This window comes from Rhynchophorus ferrugineus, unplaced genomic scaffold (assembly GCF_030347505.1).
Source record: "Rhynchophorus ferrugineus isolate W39M unplaced genomic scaffold, kcgeb_rfMv2 rfM7, whole genome shotgun sequence".
NCBI classification, from domain to species: domain Eukaryota; kingdom Metazoa; phylum Arthropoda; class Insecta; order Coleoptera; family Curculionidae; genus Rhynchophorus; species Rhynchophorus ferrugineus.
In genome coordinates, this window is record NW_027472586.1 from 11,722,394 (window position 1) to 11,745,041 (window position 22,648).

A 22,648-nucleotide genomic window follows, 5' to 3' on the forward strand; every position below is an offset into this window, starting at 1 on the left:
TTAATAAATAATTGATAATACCGATTCGTATATTTTGTAGTACATTTTGAATTGCTTGTTATTTTGTTTTGTAACTTATTAGTCAGATAAATAAGTCTCTGTCGCCAAAAAAAACAAGACATCATCAGATTACCTACCGTACTTTAAATAAAGATTTTATGTTAATCATAATAAATGAAGGACAATATGAAATGTTAAAAGTAGTGTTGGGAACTATTGACTGAAATCGACTATCGATTGTTTAGTAATTGACTACTTTTTACTATCGACTGTTTCAGTCGCTATTTTTGCTTCGACTGATTTTACTACTTTTTACCTGTGACTGTTTCAGTCGCTATTTTCGGTCCGACTGATTTTGTTACTATTTCCTATTGACTGTTTCAGTCGTGTACTTTTAGTTACTATTTTTGGTTCTACTAGTTTCATTCGACTGATTTTTAACGTTCTAGCCTTGTAGTCCTAGCCGCGACCTCGACAAAATAGTAATCAAATTTATACTTACATAGATTTATTTGTAATATATAATATAGTTTTATGATTTTTTTGGTAGTTTGCTTGTAAACTATATATTGTATATTAATATAGCAGCATTTTGGAATGATATTTTCCAAGATTGCTAATGTTATAGGGTAAAAAGATTAAAATTGTGAATGATAAATAGTACATTTTATGGCAATGATATATAGTTCGATTACTCTACCGTTTTTTGTTGAAAAATATTTCCGTTCATTAATAAAGCATTAACTTTATTTAACGAAGCTCTAGTGGTTATTGTGCGATCATTTTAAATTATGTCATGAATTAGTTTTTTTTCTATCATTGGTATATGTTTAATTTTTATTTAGTATTTATGGTTATTGTACATCTTTAGTTTTTAGGTTTTGTTTAAGTTCTATTGTATTGTCTATATTTATTATAGTATATTATTTGAAAATAGAAATTAACATATTAAAATACGATAAAAGATTTGTGGGGTATTATTCCATTTCATAGAAAAATTCCATTCCTTTTTATAGATCCACAGTAGATTAAGTGATTAAAAAATTGATAATTTTTTGACTATCGACTGTTTCGGCTGTTTTGCAACTGTCGACCGTTTTCAGTGGATGGTTCCCAACGCTAGTTAAAAGAATATAGCCATATATTTATACATGTTAATTCTACACACAGGCTTAATGCATATCGATTTGAATTGCATTCCTTGTGTTTATTGAGAGAGGGGTTTCCATGCTATTTTCACATATCGATGAGATTCCATGAGGAAACAGTGGAGGTTTTTTTTACTGAAATATATTAGTGAGTAATATATATTGATAAATATGTTATTACCTTACATGCTGTTTTATTTTCTCTTTTTCATATTAATTTTAAATATGTTTATAAACGGTTAAATAACTTAGATATAATGTATAAGCTTAAAATAAACATAACCTCTGAAAATAATTTACCTGTTCTTGAATTTCCGCTTTTCCGCCCGCTTTAAATCGTAACGTCTCTTTCCCCGACCCGTAGCCGGATTTCTTGGGCCCCTTGCCGGAACTCTTGGGGGCGATCTGTCCGAAACCGCTGGTCATGGGCTCCACCAGCCTGATGGTGAACGTGTCACCCAACGGGATATCCTTTAGAGCCTTGGCCACCTCGAAATGCCGCTTGCCCACCATATTCTCGCCGTTGAGTTTTTCGATATGATCCCCCACCTAAAACAAGCGAGGCGTCACTCCACCGCCACCTTTAACCGAAGCTGGAGCAGGCAGTGTCCAAAGAAAAAAAAGTTGATATTTTTGTATTTTTATGAGTGATTGAGAGTATAGCCCGTCTAATAAAACACTCCACACACTACGTAGCAATGTTGCCAAATCAAATTTGGCGGTTTATAACTAATTATCGTCACTAATGTTTTGAAGAATTTTACCGACATTTGGCAACATGATCCCTAAAAGCAAAATTTGGTAGATTCCGTCTAATTTTGCGACCTTGCAATCGACAAGCAATCCAGAGGTAGAACGCAACGAACTACAGCGGCAAATTTGGGTTGATCCGGGTACTGCTAAACGTTTTGTTTTGTAAGGTTAAGAATGTTGTTGGTTATGGTTTATTTGTACTGGTACTGTTCATATTTTAATTGTAAATAGTAGGTAGTAATGGATAATTCAAGAATATTTATTATGCTCTTCAAATGTACTTATGCGCATGATGTAATTAGCCAGAATTAGACTCTTTTTATTCGGTTACCCGAGTTTAAAACGAATTTTTGATTTGTAAAAATTACAAATTCACACTATATATTGAACGTCATCAAAATTGTACATTGGTTGTTTTATTGGGCTGGCTAATCATCTCTTCGGTAGCCTAAAAATCCATGTCCACGAAATCGAACTCAGGGTGATAAAAACAATGTTATCCTGGATCTTATATATTAAATCAATGCCAGTAGGCAGGCGTTTTTGCCAAGAAAATTTCACTACAAACACATTTTATTCCTTAAAACACCCAGAATAAGATATTCTGTAGTAAATATAACGAAAACTTTTGAAATTCTCCGTAACAGCAATAGTATCACCATTTATAACCTTAATTAGGGATGTGGAAAACTATCGATAACGATTTCTTGAAAAAATATCGATACTTTTGGCGGTAGTTTTATATCGAAAAAATAATTTTAAAATACAGTATCGAATTTTGAATTTTAGATTTCTCATACCCTATTGTAAATTTTTAATAAGAAAATATCGATATTAAAATTTAGAGTATTGCATTTTTTAGAGAATTCTTTCGCCGCCATAAGAAGTTTACGTGAAAAAGTGAGGTAGGAGACAAGAATATCGATAGCTTAAAAATTATCGATATAACACTTAAATATCGATATTTATCGCACTGGACATTTTTTGTAGTTCATCGATATTCTCCGCTGCATCGATATTTTAAGGAATCTATAAAATGAAGCACCAAAAACCTTAACTCCTCCCTAGAGAACTATTGAATCTTTAAAACAATATATTATTTATTAGTATCGAAGCCGATATAACCATATTTTTTAAAACATCGATATTTTACCCCGCGGCCGACAATTAACAGGTGTGCCAGCATCAAAGAATGTAAAAAAATGAAACATTTATGACTGACCCCGGATATCTTCATTGTTGAGAAGCGTTATTGGAAGAAACAACTATTTTGATTAAGGTCAATGTTAACATGATTTGGTTGAGAACCAAAACAGCAAAATGACAACTACGATGGTTCCATTGAATACATTATTTTACGTGAAAGAGTGAGGTTGGAGCGAAGAAATTTCTATAGCGTAAAAATTATCGATATAACAATATCGATATTTATGGCAGTAGACCGATTTTTTTTATAGTTCTTTTTTGATATTTTCTGCTATATCAAAGTATCACAATATGTTCATTTTTGAGTGGTATTATTGACAGAAAAAATAATCTTATTAGGGTCAATGTTAACATGATTTGGTTGAGAATCAAAACAACGCAAAACGGTACGTACGATGGGTTCCACTGAAGAAACCGACCGTTCGACTTACTTTAATATGCGGTATGTTGTGTATAACGGAACCCTCCTTGATTCGTTTGATGAATGAACATCCGGCTCCGTTGTCCGTGATGGTCAGACCCAGGGACTCTTCCGACTTCTCAAGCTCCACTTCCTTCGGCCGTCCTACAACAAAAACACCAGTTCACACCATCATTGTTTTGTTTACGGTACCTTTCAATACGTTGAAGCGCCATCCAATCTGTTTTATCACTATACATATCAAAATATATAAAACAAAATCCTAAATAATAACAAAAAAATACAAGGTTTATTTCGATTGACGTTGATAAGTAAATACCCTGTTAAAATAGAATAATTAACACAGTAAAACCCGCTTATTTTTTCAAAACGTTAATTGACACGTTACATCACTGCAAATATTAAACCAAACATCATAAATAACAGTTAGAATACGAGAAATGGGTTGATTTACAACACTGATAATACCTCGTATCTCCAATTAATGAAACTGACAGCAATAACTTATGTAAGAAAAGGGAAGAAAGCAACAAGTACTAGATAGAAATTGACATATGGTTAGCGAAGGTTTATTTATTACTCAATTAACTATTAATATCTCATTCATTTTATAGTAATTCGATCATAAATAGGACTAACGTTCATTTTTATCCGAAACATCTGTTATGTATATAAAAATGATAAATTATTTAACTTTCAATATATAGTAAAAGTGTGTAACAGTTTTATACTCTATAGATGGCGCCACAGCTATGTGTTAGAGTAAAAACTTTTTACTACTACTTGTTTTACCATTATTTTGAAGTAAAATACAATTTCAGGTTAATGTATACATAAACTCGTATAACTGGGTATTTAATAATTTGATACAGTATTTCCACAGATTATATTTAATGTCATAATGACATAAAATGACAGTGACAATCAAAATGTACCGACAAACAGAAAGAAAAATAAAAAGTGACTAACGTTAACATTAAACATGTGATAACAGTTAACACACGCTTGTTAATTCGAGTGCCGATTTTATATTAATGAAAAATGTGTACTGAATTTTATATTGACGTTTGAGGTGCCTTACATTTTAAAGATTTTATCAAGTGTGGGATAATTTGATAGACCGATATTTTGATATCCACTGACAGGCGTTTGTTTTCTTTGTTGTACGAGGTCTAAATGTCATCTAAATAGACATAATTTGAATTGGATAGTCATTTGATTGAGTTATTTACGTTAATGATTATTTTAATACTTTTAAATATACCTTATATTTCTTTTAGATAATAAACGATAACTTTATATTGTTTTTGATTGTTAACAATTGTTAATACGAGATGTTTTACGAGTATTTTAGTATAGTATTGAACTTCAAAAGGAGTAATTAAGGTACGTCCATACTGAGGCAACATATGTCAACTCGATAGTACTATAGTAACTTGTTTGGAATAGAAAAAAATCAAATTTTTAAGAATCTGCTGTTGGGTTGCATAGTGTTGTGGTTCAACAAAAGTTATTCTACGTTGAGGAAATACTTGGAAAAGATATTTTCAGAGTTGGCATAATGTTGCTAATCGAGCTTTTTTGCGTTAATATTGTGTAAAATGGTAAACTATATTTTAATAATGTCTAAGTTAATTATCGATTTATATTTCTTTTAGATAATAAAATATTATTTTTTGTTATTTTTGCTTATTAACAATTGTTAGTACGAGTAGTTCAGTATAATATTGGACCTTAAAAAGGAGTAGTTAAGGTATGTATAGTCAATTCAAAATAACAGTGACACGAGTGTCAATATATGTCTGTCTAAAGTTGTAAATTCGTTTTACAGTCAGACAATATTATCCTTGTCATTTTATTCTATTTAAAAAGAGAGAATGATATTAAAGAAGTTCAAACATGTAATCGAATGAGCCTGGAAAAGTTGTCCGTTTGCCAAACGTCGCAAAAATTCTTTAAAATATTATAATGAGGGGTTGTAAACCGACAAACGTTGTTTTGACGCTTTGTTTTAATAAATTTGAAATCGCCGGTTTTTATTGAAAATATTTTTTGCAGCTGCACTCTATATTAGTACGGACACGGTCACTAAAATATCTCAAAAAATAAAAAACAATATAACCTTAAATTCGCCAAAAAAAACCGTGTTTATGCGAAACAGGTGACGAATCAAGCTCAATCTTGGTATTTCAGAGATCAAATATACGAAATGTATAAAACAGTAAGTAGTTTTTTCAATCGAAACGTAATTTAATACAATCATTTCAGAGAAAATTGTTAGTCTGGGTAGTATCCACAAAGATCTAAAAGATATACGGCTATTTGAGAGATGTAGAACATCCGTTCATACATTGTTCGATAATATAGCATTTAAGTGGTGTAAAGATAACCCACGAAGAGATTCAATGGAACTGCCAGAGATTGCTTTTAAAATAATACAATTTTTAAAAACAAATAACAAAATCAAGGAAGAATTATATCAATTTATATATTATTATATAAATTATCACTACATAGTATAAAACAAAGTCGCCTTTTCTGTCCCTATATCCCTATGTGCGCTTAAATCTTTAAAACTACGCAACGGATTTTGATGCGGTTTTTTTCAATAGATAGAGTGATTCAAGAGGAAGGTTTATATGTATAATACATGCATAATATACTAAGGCAACATTGCTAATTTTAGAGGTTTCTAACGTGATGTCGTAAATTAACCTATTTTTTAGGCTTATTTAGCAATTAGCAAAAACGCTGCCTAACCCTACGAGTTAGATCAAATTAATGTACTACAGTATTGTACACCATAAAAAGGTCTACAAAAAAGTCCGCGATGGTATATGTTTATCTTTTAGGGATAACCCACATTAACCATTTTTATTGTTTACTTTTTACGTGAGAAAATGGCTTATTTACGAAGCTATTTTAAGCAATACGGCATTAATCCTTATCGAATTAAGTACCTTAAATACAGTGTGCAATTAATATAGATCAATATAGTTCCTTACAGCATGTAAATTAAACAAATATTTTCGGAGATATTACAAATTTAAAATTTGCGTTTAAATATGTGTAATGTGATAAAAATTGTATGAATTTAGATATTCCAAAGATAGCAGGAAATCTTCATAGTAAGTATAGGGGAAGAGGAATTGTTTTACTCCAAATTTAATGCGTGCAGGCCAAGGGCAGTAATGAATGAACCAAAAATACTGGATCGATTTTAATCATGTTTTCATTGAGTGACATAGGCATATATATTTTATGCCCGTGCAAAGTCGGAGCGGGCCGCTATGTTTTTATATACAACGTTCATATTTTTTCTGTAGTGTATTTAATTTAGTATCAGCATTGCACCCGTGCGAAGCCGGGGCGGGTCGCTAGTTATTATATATTTAAATAAATATAGTGTAAAGACAACAAAGGTTCATGGAATATGGTAAACGTTGGAATAACTATCGATTAGGTTTTGTTAGTCATAACATAATGCATCAATACATTAAGCAAAGTCTGGATTTATGGAAAGAGGCATTGTCGAAAATAACACCTCCTACTAAAGGAACCACTAAAGGTCAGTTTACAATTAATATACTTTAATTGTAGGGAATTGTATTATAGTGTGAAAGCTCTATAAGCATGTGTGTTATTCTTCAGAATATACATGAACGTTTGGTTAACATGTGTAAGTATATAGCAGTAACGGTTTTGCAGATATGGCAAATACATTAAGGAGAATGCAGTGATTAAATGTAGTTTTATCAAGAAAGATGTATACAGACAAACTAAAGAGAAATATAGTAATATCATAATGACTTTACAGGGTTACATTGCATCGAAAGAAACAACAACTAAGCTTAAAACATAAATATGCTCTCTAATGAAAGTAAAGTACATTACTCAGATATACAATTGTTAATTAAGTGCATAAGGCCTTAGGGTTATACCACTACATACAAAAACCCGTCTAAAACAATACCAATACTAGTGTGGAAAAAAGCCTAATGTATATAAAATAAACAACTCTAACCTATAAATTATTGTGGCTGTAAAATGAATTGTAGTTTTAAGCTCTTCGATAATAAATGCATTTGATGTACTCTGATGTTAAAATAAATTATATTTAACAGAATATTTGTTCAATTATTTTATGTATATTAAAATTTTGTTATATGTCAGAGCCTAAATGTACTAAAACTTAGAGTAGCTGCGGCAACATTGCGACATTTCCCTGTCACTGGTATTTTGAATTGACGATATATGACTGAGGCAACATACATCGACTCGATACTACAGTAACTTGTTTGACACAATGCTGTCTGATTAGTTCGAACATGTAAACAAATACGCCTGTGAAAGTCGTCCAGCTGTTAGACGTATGCAAAACTCTTGAGAGCAATAGCGATAAGAGGTTATAACTCTAACCTACAGACTATTATGGCTGTATAACTAACTGTAGTTTTAGATGTACTATAATGTTAAAATAAATTATATTTAATATCATGTTTGTTCGATTTTTTTATTTAGATTAGAATATTGTTGTATATCAAAGCCCAACTGAACTAAAACTCGGAGTTGATGCGGCAACATGGCGAGGTTTTGACGTCACAAATTTAGATGACGTATCTACAAAATAACTTTGAACAGACTATACGAAACATGGCAGCTCATTTTTATAACGAAACAAATATTACATTATGACAAAGGTCTGGAGCAGTGTGTATTATTTTTGAAATTCCTAGAGTAATGTCTATCGTTAGCTATGACTAATTTGCCACCTTTTAGTTATCAAATAAATTTCGCCTTGAAAAGATGCCTAGTCTTTTGACAAGATCTAAGAACCGATCTAATTTTTGTCTCCTTTGCAAGATAGTGTTGGTCGGCTAAGTTGTGCGTCATTGATCGGTAAAATTTGTAGTCAGAAGGAGGAATGTATGATGAATACGATGGGTAAAGTAAGGTTTTGTATTTAAAACGTCCTAGGGATATTCCGATTACTCGGCACAAAATTCAAAAAGAAGAAAAGACAAAGTATGTGATGGTAATATAGTGATGCTAAATTTTTATTGTTCGGCTGGTATAGAGTTGATAGAAAATTGAAAGAAATGTGAAATAGAATACATTAAAACATATGTAGATAAGTGAGCTCAAAAATACAGGATGTGTGTTGTTATATAAGCCACAATCTCTATTACGGGATATTTGCCCTACTGTAAAGGAAGACAATTTTATTTCAATCATGAAGAATAAAGGACAATATGAAATGTTATTGAAATGAAAATAATGTAGCTATGATTGTATATGTATACACTGACTTAATGTATATGCTTGTATTGAATTGAGTGTTTGGTTGAGACCATGTACAATTTGCCACAATTTAGATATATTGTTGAGTAATTGTAAAGATAAATGAATGATTGTGTATTTGGTAATATTTCTAACCCGAGTCTCCACAAGTAATTTATTGTATTTATATTATATTCGTCAAATGTACGTATAATTTTTGAGAACTGGCAACGTTGAAAATTCAAATCCTAGTCTACATGCCGCGATTTTTCAGAATTAAGCTCTTGTTCAAATATTTACGTTACAGAGCATCGACGAACGACAGAAACGGTTAAAGCCAATGCCCACCATCGCATAGCGGTACCAGTTGGAAGCCCTATCTTCGCTTTTTCGTCTTTATCGGGAGGTACCTGCATCGGCGATGGTTCTGGGTGCAGGCGCGCCAACGTAATTAGCAGTTCCTCTCCGATCTCGAACCGGATAGAACGGCGGCGAGTGGTACCGGCCCGGATCGTGATGGCACCGTAGGAGACGTCGTCGACACAATATCGATTATCCGTTCCCATGGCAGATAATAGACTTGTCTAGGAAACGTGTTTCTGATTTTTTTGCGTCGGCAGGAACTGCCAATGGTACTGTTAAAAGAATACCGACGCGGAAATGGCTAGGAATGTGAAACGGGCGAACGAACTTTCTTGAATTTAGCGAATTTATTATTTGAATTCTGATGCTAACCTTCAATGAGTTAGGTGCTTGCATGTATTCTGACTATTGTTTTACTTTAAAATGGCATTTATGGAGAAAATATGGTAGTACGTGTATTAATCAAAATATGTTTTAACATCTTCTATGGCAATACTAAAGTAACTACATAAAAACATGGCAATACTATCTCGAAAGATCGATTCAATCATCGATCCGTTTTACAACTTCTTCGGCATATCGAAACAGTGTGCCATCCAATCCACGCTGCATCGATCTGAGCAAATGTCAATGCCCTTTGAGTATGATATTTATGATAAAATTTCCCATTCGAGCTTCAACATTGTATTCTTCATAACTCTTACAATGTATGGCCGAGCATTGTCATGTAAGAGGATGATTTTGCATGTATTACTCGCTATTACTGACCTTTTTCTCAATAATACATCGTGCAATATGTTCAACTGTCGTCGGAAGACATCTGTAATAACAGTTTCATTCGTTTTCATCAGTTCATAGTATACCAAACCAAGCTGATCCCACCAAATACAGAGCATTGCTTGCAGCATTGAATATTAGGCTTTGTCGTTGTGTCTTTCAATGTGTCTTGGTTTCAATATATATGGCACAATACATCCAAGCTTCTGGACCATTCCCACGTCGTTCGATCGTTCCGTCACTGAGCATAGTTCAGTTCAGACGTGCCACCATCGACTGCTCAGTATTCACATGTTGAAATCGACGGAACAAGATTGCCATAAACTTTATATAGCATTCGATGACCTTCAGCCGCTTTTTTTGAAATTGAAGTAAAACAGTAAAACTTCCGGTAAATGCTACTTATTTGGTTCTATTATGCTACTAATTCAGACAGACAGTTATAGAATAAATGTCTCCTATGTCTAAAAATGTCTAAAAAAACATGCGATCATATAATCATGGTGGAATCATATAATCATGGACGCTGTTTTCGGAGGAATCATTATTTGATTCCAGTAATACGTGAATTTAAGACCAATAGCTAGTGTGATAGTTTACTCACCTTTTCTGTGTGCGAAGATGAAGTCTTCTAGACCGATTTGGCCACCGAGCAGTTTCCTCATGTCCGGCTTGAAAGTGTTGAGCGTGCAGAACAAAACCTGAAAAGGATCAAAAAAAAAATAGATGAGAATCAAATGACAATTATATATTTGAAGACGATAAAATAATGGAATAGGTAAAAAGTAATGTAGGTACATGGTTTAAAACAGTTTTACTATTGTACGTATATTAAGATAAATTGGAATTGTTTTTTCCACGACCTTACGAATTCAAAAAATTTTATTGAGGAATACTGAAACTAATTTTTCTACACATTATACACTATATTCCACATACATAAGTACAATTCCTACAAGCCAGCAACTGTTAATTTTTAAATGCGCTGTTAAACTGTTACGAAAAACTGGAATTACATTTCCCACGATCTTACATTTAAAATATAATTCATCTGAATTTTTAATATTAAAATTTTGCAATGTTGTAAATAAAATAATGATACAAAAATAATGTTATAAAATATGATGTATTTTAAAATTATAGTATATCTAATGCATACTTTATATAGTTCAAAACAATTAAAGCGCCAAAACAACGATTGCCACAACATTAATGTTTTGAAGAATTTTGCAGACGTTTGGCAACCGGGCGAATTTGGTAGGCTGATTCGTTTATATGTTTGGACGTATCGACGTTCATATGACATTGTATCTCTGTTAAAATGAGAAGGAAAAATCGGCCCCCAGTTTAAAACGAATTTTACATTTCCACTAAATATGGCAATATATTCGACATCATCTATGACGTACATTGGCTGTTTTATTGGAAGGACTATATACTATAATCCCCACCTATAAGTACAATTCGTACAATCTGCCAACTTTAACCTTTCAAATGCGCTATAGCACGGCTTTACTGAACATATTTTACGGGAGATATGCGAGTATAAAACCATATATTAAGGAAACCGTCATTCGTTTACAAACATTACGTATATACTATATTCCCTATGCATAACTACAATTCATACAATCTGGCAACATCGCGGCCTGAAATATATGTTTCTCGATATTATGGTGGCTGCGCCTATACCTTCAATTACAAGCGCGATTACGGTTCGTCGCGATGACAACATTCACGCATAAGAGCACGCCCGCACACATTAACAATTTAAAACACGTCAAAATCAGAGCAGATGTGTCATTGTTTCGACGCGGAATAAAAGGTCCACAACCGGAAGTACGGCCGGTGGCCGAGAGAATATATGTATGTGTTAAACAGCATCGGCTATGCCCGAACAGGAGGACCGCTATTATCATGCGACTATTAATTAACTACGTTCACGACAAATTGCGCTCTCTATATCGTGGTGTTTTTTATGCTACGTGTTTGAGGGTCAACGTGATCGTTTGCTTCGAATGTTACTAATGTCAGCTCGTTTGGTGAGACCCAGAATGATATACATAAACAAAATTAAGGAATACTGAACTTACGCTCATGATTATCAGTCCGTAACTATCGGTTAAACAGAACTATAGAAGAACACTTGACGAATAATGTGAATTTAAGAAACCGCAAACCCACGTGTAAATGAAAGTCGAGAACGTCTCTGAGCTAATAGATTGAAACCATAGAGCAGTGTGTCCCAACATTGTTCTGCCATGGCCTGGTAATTTTCACACTGCCCTTTCATGACCCAGTTAACACTTTTAAACCCAAGCTTTCATTAGGTAAAATAACACACATTTATTAATAGTATAAATGGTTTATTAATACCACATATTTTGGTATCGACTCTTTAACAGATCAATTGAAAAGTCCCCGGCCTACCATAGTAAAACACAACATTAGTTTTTTTTTATTCAACATGATTCCCTTCGAGGCTGATACACTGATTATAGCGACCCTCCAACTTTTCGATACCATTTTTGTAGTAAGATGTGTCCTTTGCTTCAATATAGGCCTCAGTTTTCTGCGATTTGTCCTGAGAACAGGAAATAGTCGCTGGGTGGCAGATCTGGAGAATACGGTGGATGAGGAAGAAATTCGAACAAGAAATCCAATTCATGAATTTTGCCATCGTTTTCACTGACTGATGACACGGTGCATTGTCTTGGTGAAGCAGCACTTTCTTTTTCTTCAAATACGGACGTTTTCCGGCGATTTCGTCCTTCAAACGGTCTAATAACGCTATGCAATAGTTGCTGTTGATGGTCCTTTCTTTTGTAAGGTAGTCAATGAAAATTATTCCATGCGCATCCCAAAATACAGACGCCATAACCTTGCCAGCCGACTGTTACGTTTTCCCACTCTATGAAGCGGGTTCATCGTGTGCAGTCCACTGAGATGACTGTCGACTGGACTTCGGAAATGATGGAGCCTTGTTTCATCCATTGTCACATATCGATGCAAAAACTCGGGTTTATTACGCTTGATCATCTTCAAACACTGCTCCAAATCATCAACTCGTCGTTGTTTTTGGTCAAAAGTGAGCTCGCACTTTACACAGAGCTTTCTCATACCCAAATATTCGTGAATGATATGATGTATATGTTCAATTGATATCTTTAGAGTGTCTGCTACTTCATTCAATTTCAATTTACGGTCATTCAAAATCCTTTTGTGGATTTTTTAAATGTTTTCGTCGTTAACAACCTCTTTTGGGCGTTCACTGCGTTTACCGCCATCGGTGCTTATTTCATCACGTCTAAACTTAGCATATCAATCCTTGATGGTTGATTTTCCGGGGGCAGTGTCCAGAAATTTGGCATCAAGCCACGTTTTTGCTTCAACTGTATTTTTTCCCTTCAAAAAGTGATATTTTATCAATACGAGAAATTACTTTTTATCCATTTTTTTCACAATAACAAAAGTTGCTTCACTCAAAATGTTATAATTCACAAACTAATGATCCGACATCTATCAAATTTATACGCGCATTTTCTGAGGGTTAGAGCTAACTAAAAATATATGGATTTAATTCTAGTAGCGCCATCTGTGTGTCAGGTCGCGGACTTTTTAATTGGCCTGTTAGTCACTAAATTTTAGTGCGACGTATGGAACTGCTGCTTATTTCTTACTCCAAAGAATCCAAATTTGCGGAAAATGACCAAAGTTTTATCCTAAGGTACGATTCGACATAAAATCGGTTTGCATATTTAAGCTTCACCTTTATAAGTTGTAGCAAAATTCATTAAAAAAGTTATTGCTTGATGAGCTAATTTTGTGTATTCTTGAAGACAAGATACACAAAAATCTATCAATGGTCCTGTGTCAAATATATCCTTGAGGGCTGTGTTAGTTGACAGTTTAATTAACGAGCCGGCATTTGAATCTGCCAAATACGTTTCGGAATCTAACTTGAATGTAAATGGGTTTCCTATCCAAGCTTTATTCCTGGCGATTGGAGGAAAATATTCTTGCAGATTCCTGTCCAGTCCCAATAGATGTTCTTTAATTTGAGTTAAGCTGTCCTGCGGTGATGCAATCATGTTGGGCTCTTTTTGCATTTCACTTAAATTACAAAATGCTTTGAAGTTCCCTGTTTTCGCGCTTTGTTCCTACATATTAAGCTTTTTTGCAACTTCCACCTTATCTTGCACTTTAAATATTGTGACATTGTTACCTTGTAATGCCATGTTTAGATTACTTAAAAAATAATATCATATGTAAGACACTTTTGCCAACCAATTAACATCATTAAATATGTCGGATGTCTTGCCGATGTTTCGACGACGACATCGTCAGGTCTTGCTTTCTTATAGCTCAAAGCTTAGAGGTAGCTGTGTATAAATATGGTGGATATAGCCACCAAAATATTCCCGGTCTATATTACAAATGTTAAAATATATTAAGACTGACAGAACTAGTTGAAATTTAATTAAAACAGTTAGACAATAAAACATTCAAACAGATAGTAAGTTGATATTTTCACTGCTTCTTTTCTAAAGAATGTTATTTTTCAACTGTTGCAATGGTGTCACATAATGTGCAATCGTCTTCTAGCTGACTATGTCAAGATCACGTAGGTACATGGGTTTTGTTCTAATAGTACGTGTTACGGTTGATTGGCGTTCTATTTCTTGGGTTAATGTTAAACATGTCTTTCGTAGCTAATACTCTTATTTTATGTATTTTATAGAAGTAACACAAAAGCACAAGTTAGCTTTATATAAGAAATAGTTTTTCGTGCAAATAGTCTTCACACTGTTAGCAGAATGGTTTACAGCAGAAATATCTCAGTTGTTATGCGGCAGTATCAAACACCAGCATCTCCACATTGTGGATGCGCTTGTTCCACATCGCGTGTGATTTCCCTGAATCCCAGAAGTGTCAGTTTGAACTACTAAAGAAGGCGTTAATGTGAAATAGCTTAGTAGCTCAGTATGCTTTTGCTTGAACATTAACATTGATTAATATTACATTAAACCGATATGCTAGGCTATGAAGCTTCAGTTCTAATTTCAATTAAACTTCGTAAATATGGAGAGACAGATCTTTTGGGGTTATACGCGGTGAAAAGCCTTCTGAAACTTGTAATTATGGTCCACAATAATTATTTGATGGCCCTTGTGTCAAATATTGCTGCAAATTCAAATCCTGCATATATTTTGGGCCGCTTTATGCAAATAAAGATCAATCATATACTCAATAACCCTCATACAGGCTGAAACTCGACATAATTATTATAAAACGTGAAAATGATTGGTCACAAGTTGAAAATAAACACGATCGTCGTAATCTCCGGACTTTGCTGCCACTGAATATCACTTACTACCGGTTTTCTTAAAAAGTAAAAAACTGCATTGACTTCGAAAAATGTTCGTATGTTTCTAATTAAAAGAAAACAGAAAACCCTCAAAATTAAGTCACGATCCTGGATATTTTTATTCGTGCATCCTTAACACCTATTACGTGAAAAATATCATTATACTATAATTTAATAACCACGCATAATACTGCTAGATAAATTTAATTAATAGTCTAGGATGGCGAAGACCTAGAAAAAAAACGACGATCGCTCGCCGGTAACACGAACCGTGCAAATAAAATCGGTAATCGGTGGCGAACAAAGAAACGACAATGTACCGAAGCTAGACGAACGAATCTCTGGCGCAAAAGTAGGTAAAGGTAAGCCGAACAACCGATACGTTAATTGTCCCTTCTTTTAATTCGATTTTTCCTAATTTTATTATGGCTGAAATCAATTATAACGGTTGAAATTGTACAACAATTATAAAACAATGCGCTCTATGAAGTACTCTGTGTAATTTTCTGTAAACCAGTCTTGTTTTTGGATGCGAGAAATATATGAATCCAATGAGAGAAAGATATGCTTTATAAATAATTCTTGTAGAGATCTAGATAGAGTATCTATAGAGTATACGTCATCAAGTCACCAATACTGAAATAACATGTCCAAATCAATATTATTAACAGGTTAATTGAAATGTCTCCGGCCTGACACATAGATGGCGCTACTAAAATTCAATAAATACGTTTTTTAGTTAGCCCCAACCTTCAAAAGATGCGTGTATAAATTTGACAGCTGTCGGATCATTAGTTTGTGAATTATAGCATTTTGAGTGAAGCAACTTTTGTTATTGTGAAAAAAATTGATTAAAGAGAATTTCGCGTGTTGATAAAATATTGCTTTTTGAAGGGAAACATACATCTGAAGCAAAAACTTGGCTTGATGCGAGTTTCCGAACACTGCCTCAGGAAAATCAACCATCAAGGATTGGTATGCTAAATTTAGATGTGGTGAAATGAGTACCACAGACGGTGAACGCAGTGGACCAAAGGAGGTTGCTACTGACGAAAACATTAAAAACTTCACAAATTGATTTTGAATTGCCGTAAATTGAAATTGAATGAAATAGCAGATACTCTAAAGATATTAACTAAATGTGTACATCATATCATTCACGAATATTTGGATATGAGAAAGTGATGATTCAGAGCAGTATTTGAAGATGATCAAGGGTAATAAACCCGGGTTTTTGCATCGATATGTCACAATGGATGAAACATGGCTCCATCATTTCACTCTGAAGTCCAATCGACGGTCATCCGAGTGGACTGCACACGATGAATCCGCTTCAAAGCGTGGGAAAACGCAATAGTCGGCTGGCAAGGTTATGGCGTCTGTAGTTTGGGATGCGCATGGAATACTTTTCATTGACTATCTTGAAAAAGGAAGGAGCATCGACAGCGACTATTACATAGCGTTATTGGACCGTTTGAAGGACGAAATCGCCGAAAAACGGCCGCATTTGAAGAAAAAGAAAGTGTTACTTCACCAAGACAATGCACCATGTCACAAGTCAGTGAAAACGATGACAAAAATCCATCCATCCACCGTATTCTCCAGATCTGAAAGAATGCTCGCTGGGAAGAAACTTTCGTCGAATGAAGAGGTGATCGCCGAAACTGAGGCCTATTTTGAAGTAAAGGACAAATCGTCCTACAAAAATGGTATAGAAAAGTTGGAGGGTCGCTATAATCAGTGTATCACGCTTGAAGGGAATTATGTTGAATAAAAAAAACTAATTTTGCCAAAAATATGTGTTTTACTATGGCAGGCCGGACTTTTCAATCGACCTGTTATATGCTATATCGAACCTATCCAGACGAGTCCTCCATTCAGATTTGCGGATTTTGTATTTGGGGTGTGGTAGAAAACCGAACGCAGATACAGAATATTTCCGCGAGAAGTAATATCAACATAATGCAAGTTATGACTCTATGAAAGACTCTATGTTCATGTTAAGACCGAAGCGCTGCAACTCTTGGACAACACTGAACTAGGAGGCAGAGTCAAGAAAACCAAACCGTATGATCATGTGTATAATTGTGGCACTAAGTGGTAAAACCACTAAACTGTATACTACTAACTTTATTTCGTTAGAGAATAAGTGAGAACCAATGGGTCGTCCTAGATAAGTACCTTGTTTTAATTAACTGTGGAGAATTTTTCTTTATTAATCTTTTTCAATAATATTAATCTCATATTAGTATAGCTAATGATTCTGAGAGGTACTGTTTCTTATGAAGGGACATGATCAACCAGTTAATGATTGATGAATGGCAGCAGGTTGAATAAACATGAATATCATCGCCTAATTTTTACAAGTTTAGTGCTATTGTCGATCTTACTAATCGACAATGAATTAATAAGCGATTGTTCTCGTACTTACATCTGATGCGGGTATATCGAAAGCTTCGCCGATTTTCTTGTACAGTTCCCTGACGTTAGAGAAACCTGATACGAAAGCCGTGGGGCTTCCGTGAGCTAATTGGCAGTAAAATTGCAGCGAATTGGTATGGTAGGCGGGCGTCGGTTTCGGAACGCCATTCGGGTTGCTGTGCTCTGTCCCGTTATTGTCCGGGATCGGTGGTGGTACCGCTTTCGATCGGTGCTTCTTGAACATGGTTCTGTCAACAATAAAATGCCCATCACACAATTATCGTTTCAAGGAAAAATAATAAACTTGGCAACAATGTACAACTTCAAAATATCTTATCATATAACTTCAAAATAAAACAATACATTTGGCTACATCTTAAATGCTCTGCATTTATATAATTATAGTAAATTTCCAAATTATTCGGGAAAAACCAAATCTGACAACAACGTAAAATACTTAACGTTACTGTATGTCAATGCGCACTTTCAATTTTCGGTGTAAGTATCTTTTTAAATGAAGAACGCAATCACTGCGCTGAGCTACCTACAATCACTTTCGAGATATTAAAAACAATCGATATGTTCGCAAAAAAAATCAGTTACTTACATAAATCGACTATATACGAAAGTACTATAAAAAATGATTGCCTGATCACTATCTTTGATTAACGGGAAATATATTTTAGTAAACAGGTATTTTAATATAATTAAAAATTCTGTCAGGGGGCTATAAAGGTAACATAGTTCTTGGATTGTCGCTTTATTTCTGACTTTGTTGTTCTTACCGCGTCAATATGTACTTGAATATACAATAAGTGTGAATATATAATCTGTACATGTTTTTAAATACGTTATGGCAATTTTTGACGGGTTATCAAAGAAGCGTGCCATTGGGACATGATGGAAGACCACCTTTCTAATTATTCAAAGCAGTTTTCTTTGAATTGTCCCACGTAATCCTTTTAGTTGTCCATGGTAAAATTAAAAGTCCGTTATTTAATTTTTTAGCCCTGTGTTATCTGTAATTAACGCCAATATTATCTATATACCAATATATCTTATCATCAATATTGTTAACTGTTCATAATATAGAGCTATAACTGATTATCTCAAGGAATTTAGAAGAGTTCGGGAGAATTGACAGCAGTCCATTGGATTTACTTAGAGAGAATTCAAATCCATGACGTGTCAAGTAATAAAGCGAAAGATTTCTAATAATAGGTCAGCTGTCAACAATTTGGTGTAAATGGTCAGTGATTTTTTAAGCAAATATAGATACAACTGCACCTACTAAATAAGAACATTATTAAAAAAACTAGCGAAGATTTTCAGAAAAGTAATATATCTGGCAACAATGGAAACTTTTTATTTCGCTTCGAGTATTCCAAACCGTTTTTATTAAATCAATGTTAACACTAATTTTTATTCAGTTTCAGGCAACATTTTCGCAAAAATAATACATTTGGCAACATTGAATGTTTTTTTTTGGTTTCAAGCAATTTAAACATTATTACATCTATGTTAGGGAAATCACTAGATATTAAATAATAAAACTGTTAGAGGAGAACACGTTTAAAAAAATAATAAATTTGGCAACAAAGGAAACGTTTTGTTTGTTTCTCAATATTTTAAACCATTTCTATTAAGTCGATGTTAGCTATATACTAAATAATTAGAATGCTGAAAGACTAAGGAACATTTTAGTAAAAATAATAAATTTGGCAGCGCTGAAAGTTATTTTTTTTGGCTCCAAAGAAACCAAATGTTTCTTTTTTTTAAATGAATGTTGGGTATATACATTAACTAATAAGATTGTTAAAAGAACGGTGAAAGTTTTCTGAAAAAAATGAGAAATTCTGTAACACTATAAGATGTTTGCCTTTAGTTTCGCCATTCTCATGGAAACAGAAACGGCAAGAATACTACGCGGACGACGATTCGGAAAACACGATTATTTATTTTCTGCGTATCTTGCCGCTAGTCACCACCAATTATCTCGACGACAATAGATCTCTATTATCAATCATTTGGCAGTTGTTGACATCAATAATAAAATAAGTATTAACAAATCGAAGATTAACATTAATCAATACGTTATTGATACAAACTTGTAATACATCGCCATTTATATCTAATCTTCTGTAAATATTTGCTCGGTTAATCTGCCGTTGTTCAAACATGCGTTTCGATGTCCCTTCTTGGCTGATGGCTCGTATGCACTTTCGCCAGAAAGAAGGTCTCACTCGAAACGGCAAACTTGGCAACATCACGAACTGCTTGCTTGTCGCAGTAATTGATTTATTTCGAGAAATAATAAACATGGCAACGTTGTGTAACTAAATTCAACAAGTTCGGCTAATATTCTTTGTATTTACGACATACAAAAACAATTAATATTACCAAATATTGTCCTGGAATCGATCAACCATATTAATATTGCTTATAAGAACGTTTTTTAACGATAAAACAATACAACAGCATTGAACTTTATTATTTAGTAACCATGGCGACTTTCAAGAAATTATTATTTTTTGTTTAAACAAGTAACAAAACAGCAAACGATTAATATTGTTCTATTCCTGGTATAACATCCGATGTTTCACGACATATAGTAAATTTAGCAACTCTGTAGAAAGGTGTATTTACTATTATCGATAACGAGGTAATATGTGAAACTATAATTTTGAATAAGGAAATTAACCTTAAGTTCTACACTATTTACGCAATCCGGCAACGTCGTACCTAAGTGACACTGCTCTATATTCTGTGGGAGAATCTCTAAACGCGTTTCAACAATCAGGCCGTTCAACGATACTTCGGGAAATATTCCGTGTAATTTTAATTGTCTCATTGTTCCTAAACGATCGTATGTTTTATTCAAACTGAATTCTACACGTTGCCGCGTCCGTCCTTTTTTTCTCTTGTCGATTCCGTAGGTTAACTGGACGCTAAATTATCGCTAATTTAAAGGCCAATTGTTACGCTCGACGAAAGAGTTCGGCGTCACGCGGTCACACGCGGCAGGTTGTCGAGATGAAGATTGGCTGAAATGGGTTGTCGGTTCTTTATGGCCTAGATTGTATAATGAGCGACCTCATAATGTCCACCGCCTCTCTATTATCGGACGGTGCCATTGTTCGATGGCATTTCTCGTTTTCGCTCGTGACATTTTTGTCTTCTTTCGTTTGTTCGGATGACGATGCTGATGAGGTCACTAGGGTGATCGGTTGAAATTTGGTCTTTGGGTAAGCCGGGATTTAGATAAAGTATTGCGTTTTATTAAAATAAGCGCGCGCTTGTACGTATCGGGATATTCCGATAGTTATACAGGTTTTATTCTTTTTAACCGACTTCAAAAAAGGAGGAGGTTCTATGTTCGGCTGTATATATATATATGTATATATATGTATATATATGTATATATATGTATATATATGTATATATATGTATATATATGTATATATATGTATATATATGTATATATATGTATATATATGTATATATATCTATATATATGTATATATATCTATATATATGTATATATATCTATATATATGTATATATATCTATATATATGTATATATATGTATATATATGTATATATATGTATATATATATTATTTATTTATTTTTTTAATGTATGTTCGCCGATTTCTCCGTCGATTATGGACTGATTTTCAAAATTCTTCTTTTATTCGAAAGAGTGCACGTCCGAGGTGGTGCCATTGGAACAAAGTTAGGATCACATGGGGGGAAGGAGGGTAAATCGAAGGAAAACCTCAAATTTCAAAGGCACGTATAATGTTTTCACATATTTTTTATCTAAAATAATCAGATATTTGTGTATAATGTTATTGGTGAACTGATTTGACGAAAAATCGAAAGTAGTTCAGTGTAAAAGCCGTTCACATTGCTTTTTAAGCCCTAACCATATCATATCTAAGTCTTAAAAAATTGGTAGGCAACTGTTTCTATAAATCTGTGTAGTAGTTAGAACGTTAGGCTCACACGCGGAAGTCGCAGGTTCGATTCCCAACAGAGCAGCAACTTTCTTTTTTCTACTTTGGTGGGAACATTTATCAAATCACCTAGACTAGATAGTGGGCCCCAGTGCCTGAAACATTCCTTATTATCAATCATTGTTTCTTTATTCCCATTTTTCATGACACGGGATGTACTTTTACTCTGACTACCCATCGTTATACTTAATAAAATAACTGCGTAATTTATTGAGTATATATCTAACACTAGAGAGAGAAAAATAAAATATTTTTATAAAAAAAATTGAACCGACTTAAATACTAAATAACTAAAATGTAAAAAATAATCAAACTTAGACTTTTAACAATACAACAAACAATACAAAAATAATAATACAAATTTATGTCATAAACACAAAATTAAAAAGGAACAAGGCAAATATAATTTAATATAACTATTTGGGCACGGTACCGACTTCAAACTGATTTTTATTTAGTTATTACAACGATTATTACGTACTTTTTATTTTATTTTAAAGCGTTTTTTTGTGTTAAGAATCTAAATTTGATTATTTTTTACATTTTAGTGAGTTCCTTATTTTTTATTATCGATTTTTGATTACATTATTTTATTGTATATATATTATTAGGTGTTTGCTACATCGACCAGGACACGTTAAGTTTTTCAAGAATACGTCGTTATATTTGTTCACCCGCCGAAGATACAGAACTGCGGTAACAATTTCAGTCGGTTTTAGCACTAAACCTTAAGGATTCCACCATATGCGCAGCAACACATCCTGTACTAATAGTTTGAGATGAGTTTTGGTCCAATAAGTTTTGATATCCATTGCCTTCGGACTTTTTTGGTCCTCCAGGGCGTTGAAATTTTTAATTGAAAATGAAACCATTTAAATGAACATTTTAATTA

At 33.6% G+C, this 22,648-nt stretch overlaps 1 protein-coding gene across 2 annotated transcripts in view; it reads right to left on the bottom strand.

Annotated features, from left to right (window-relative positions):
• The window catches only part of kermit (PDZ domain-containing protein GIPC-like protein kermit), a 32,110-nt gene that overhangs the window by 2,530 nt on the left and 6,932 nt on the right, over positions 1-22,648 (bottom strand). For both annotated transcript variants that reach the window (XM_076409624.1, XM_076409623.1), the window contains exons 2-5: positions 17,748-17,985; positions 10,553-10,649; positions 3,539-3,672; positions 1,449-1,697 (exon numbers count right to left, since the gene is read on the bottom strand). In XM_076409624.1, the coding sequence (XP_076265739.1) occupies positions 1,449-1,697; positions 3,539-3,672; positions 10,553-10,649; positions 17,748-17,981 (714 nt within the window). In that variant the 5' untranslated portion in view covers positions 17,982-17,985. The remainder of the gene's footprint in view (positions 1-1,448; positions 1,698-3,538; positions 3,673-10,552; positions 10,650-17,747; positions 17,986-22,648) is intronic.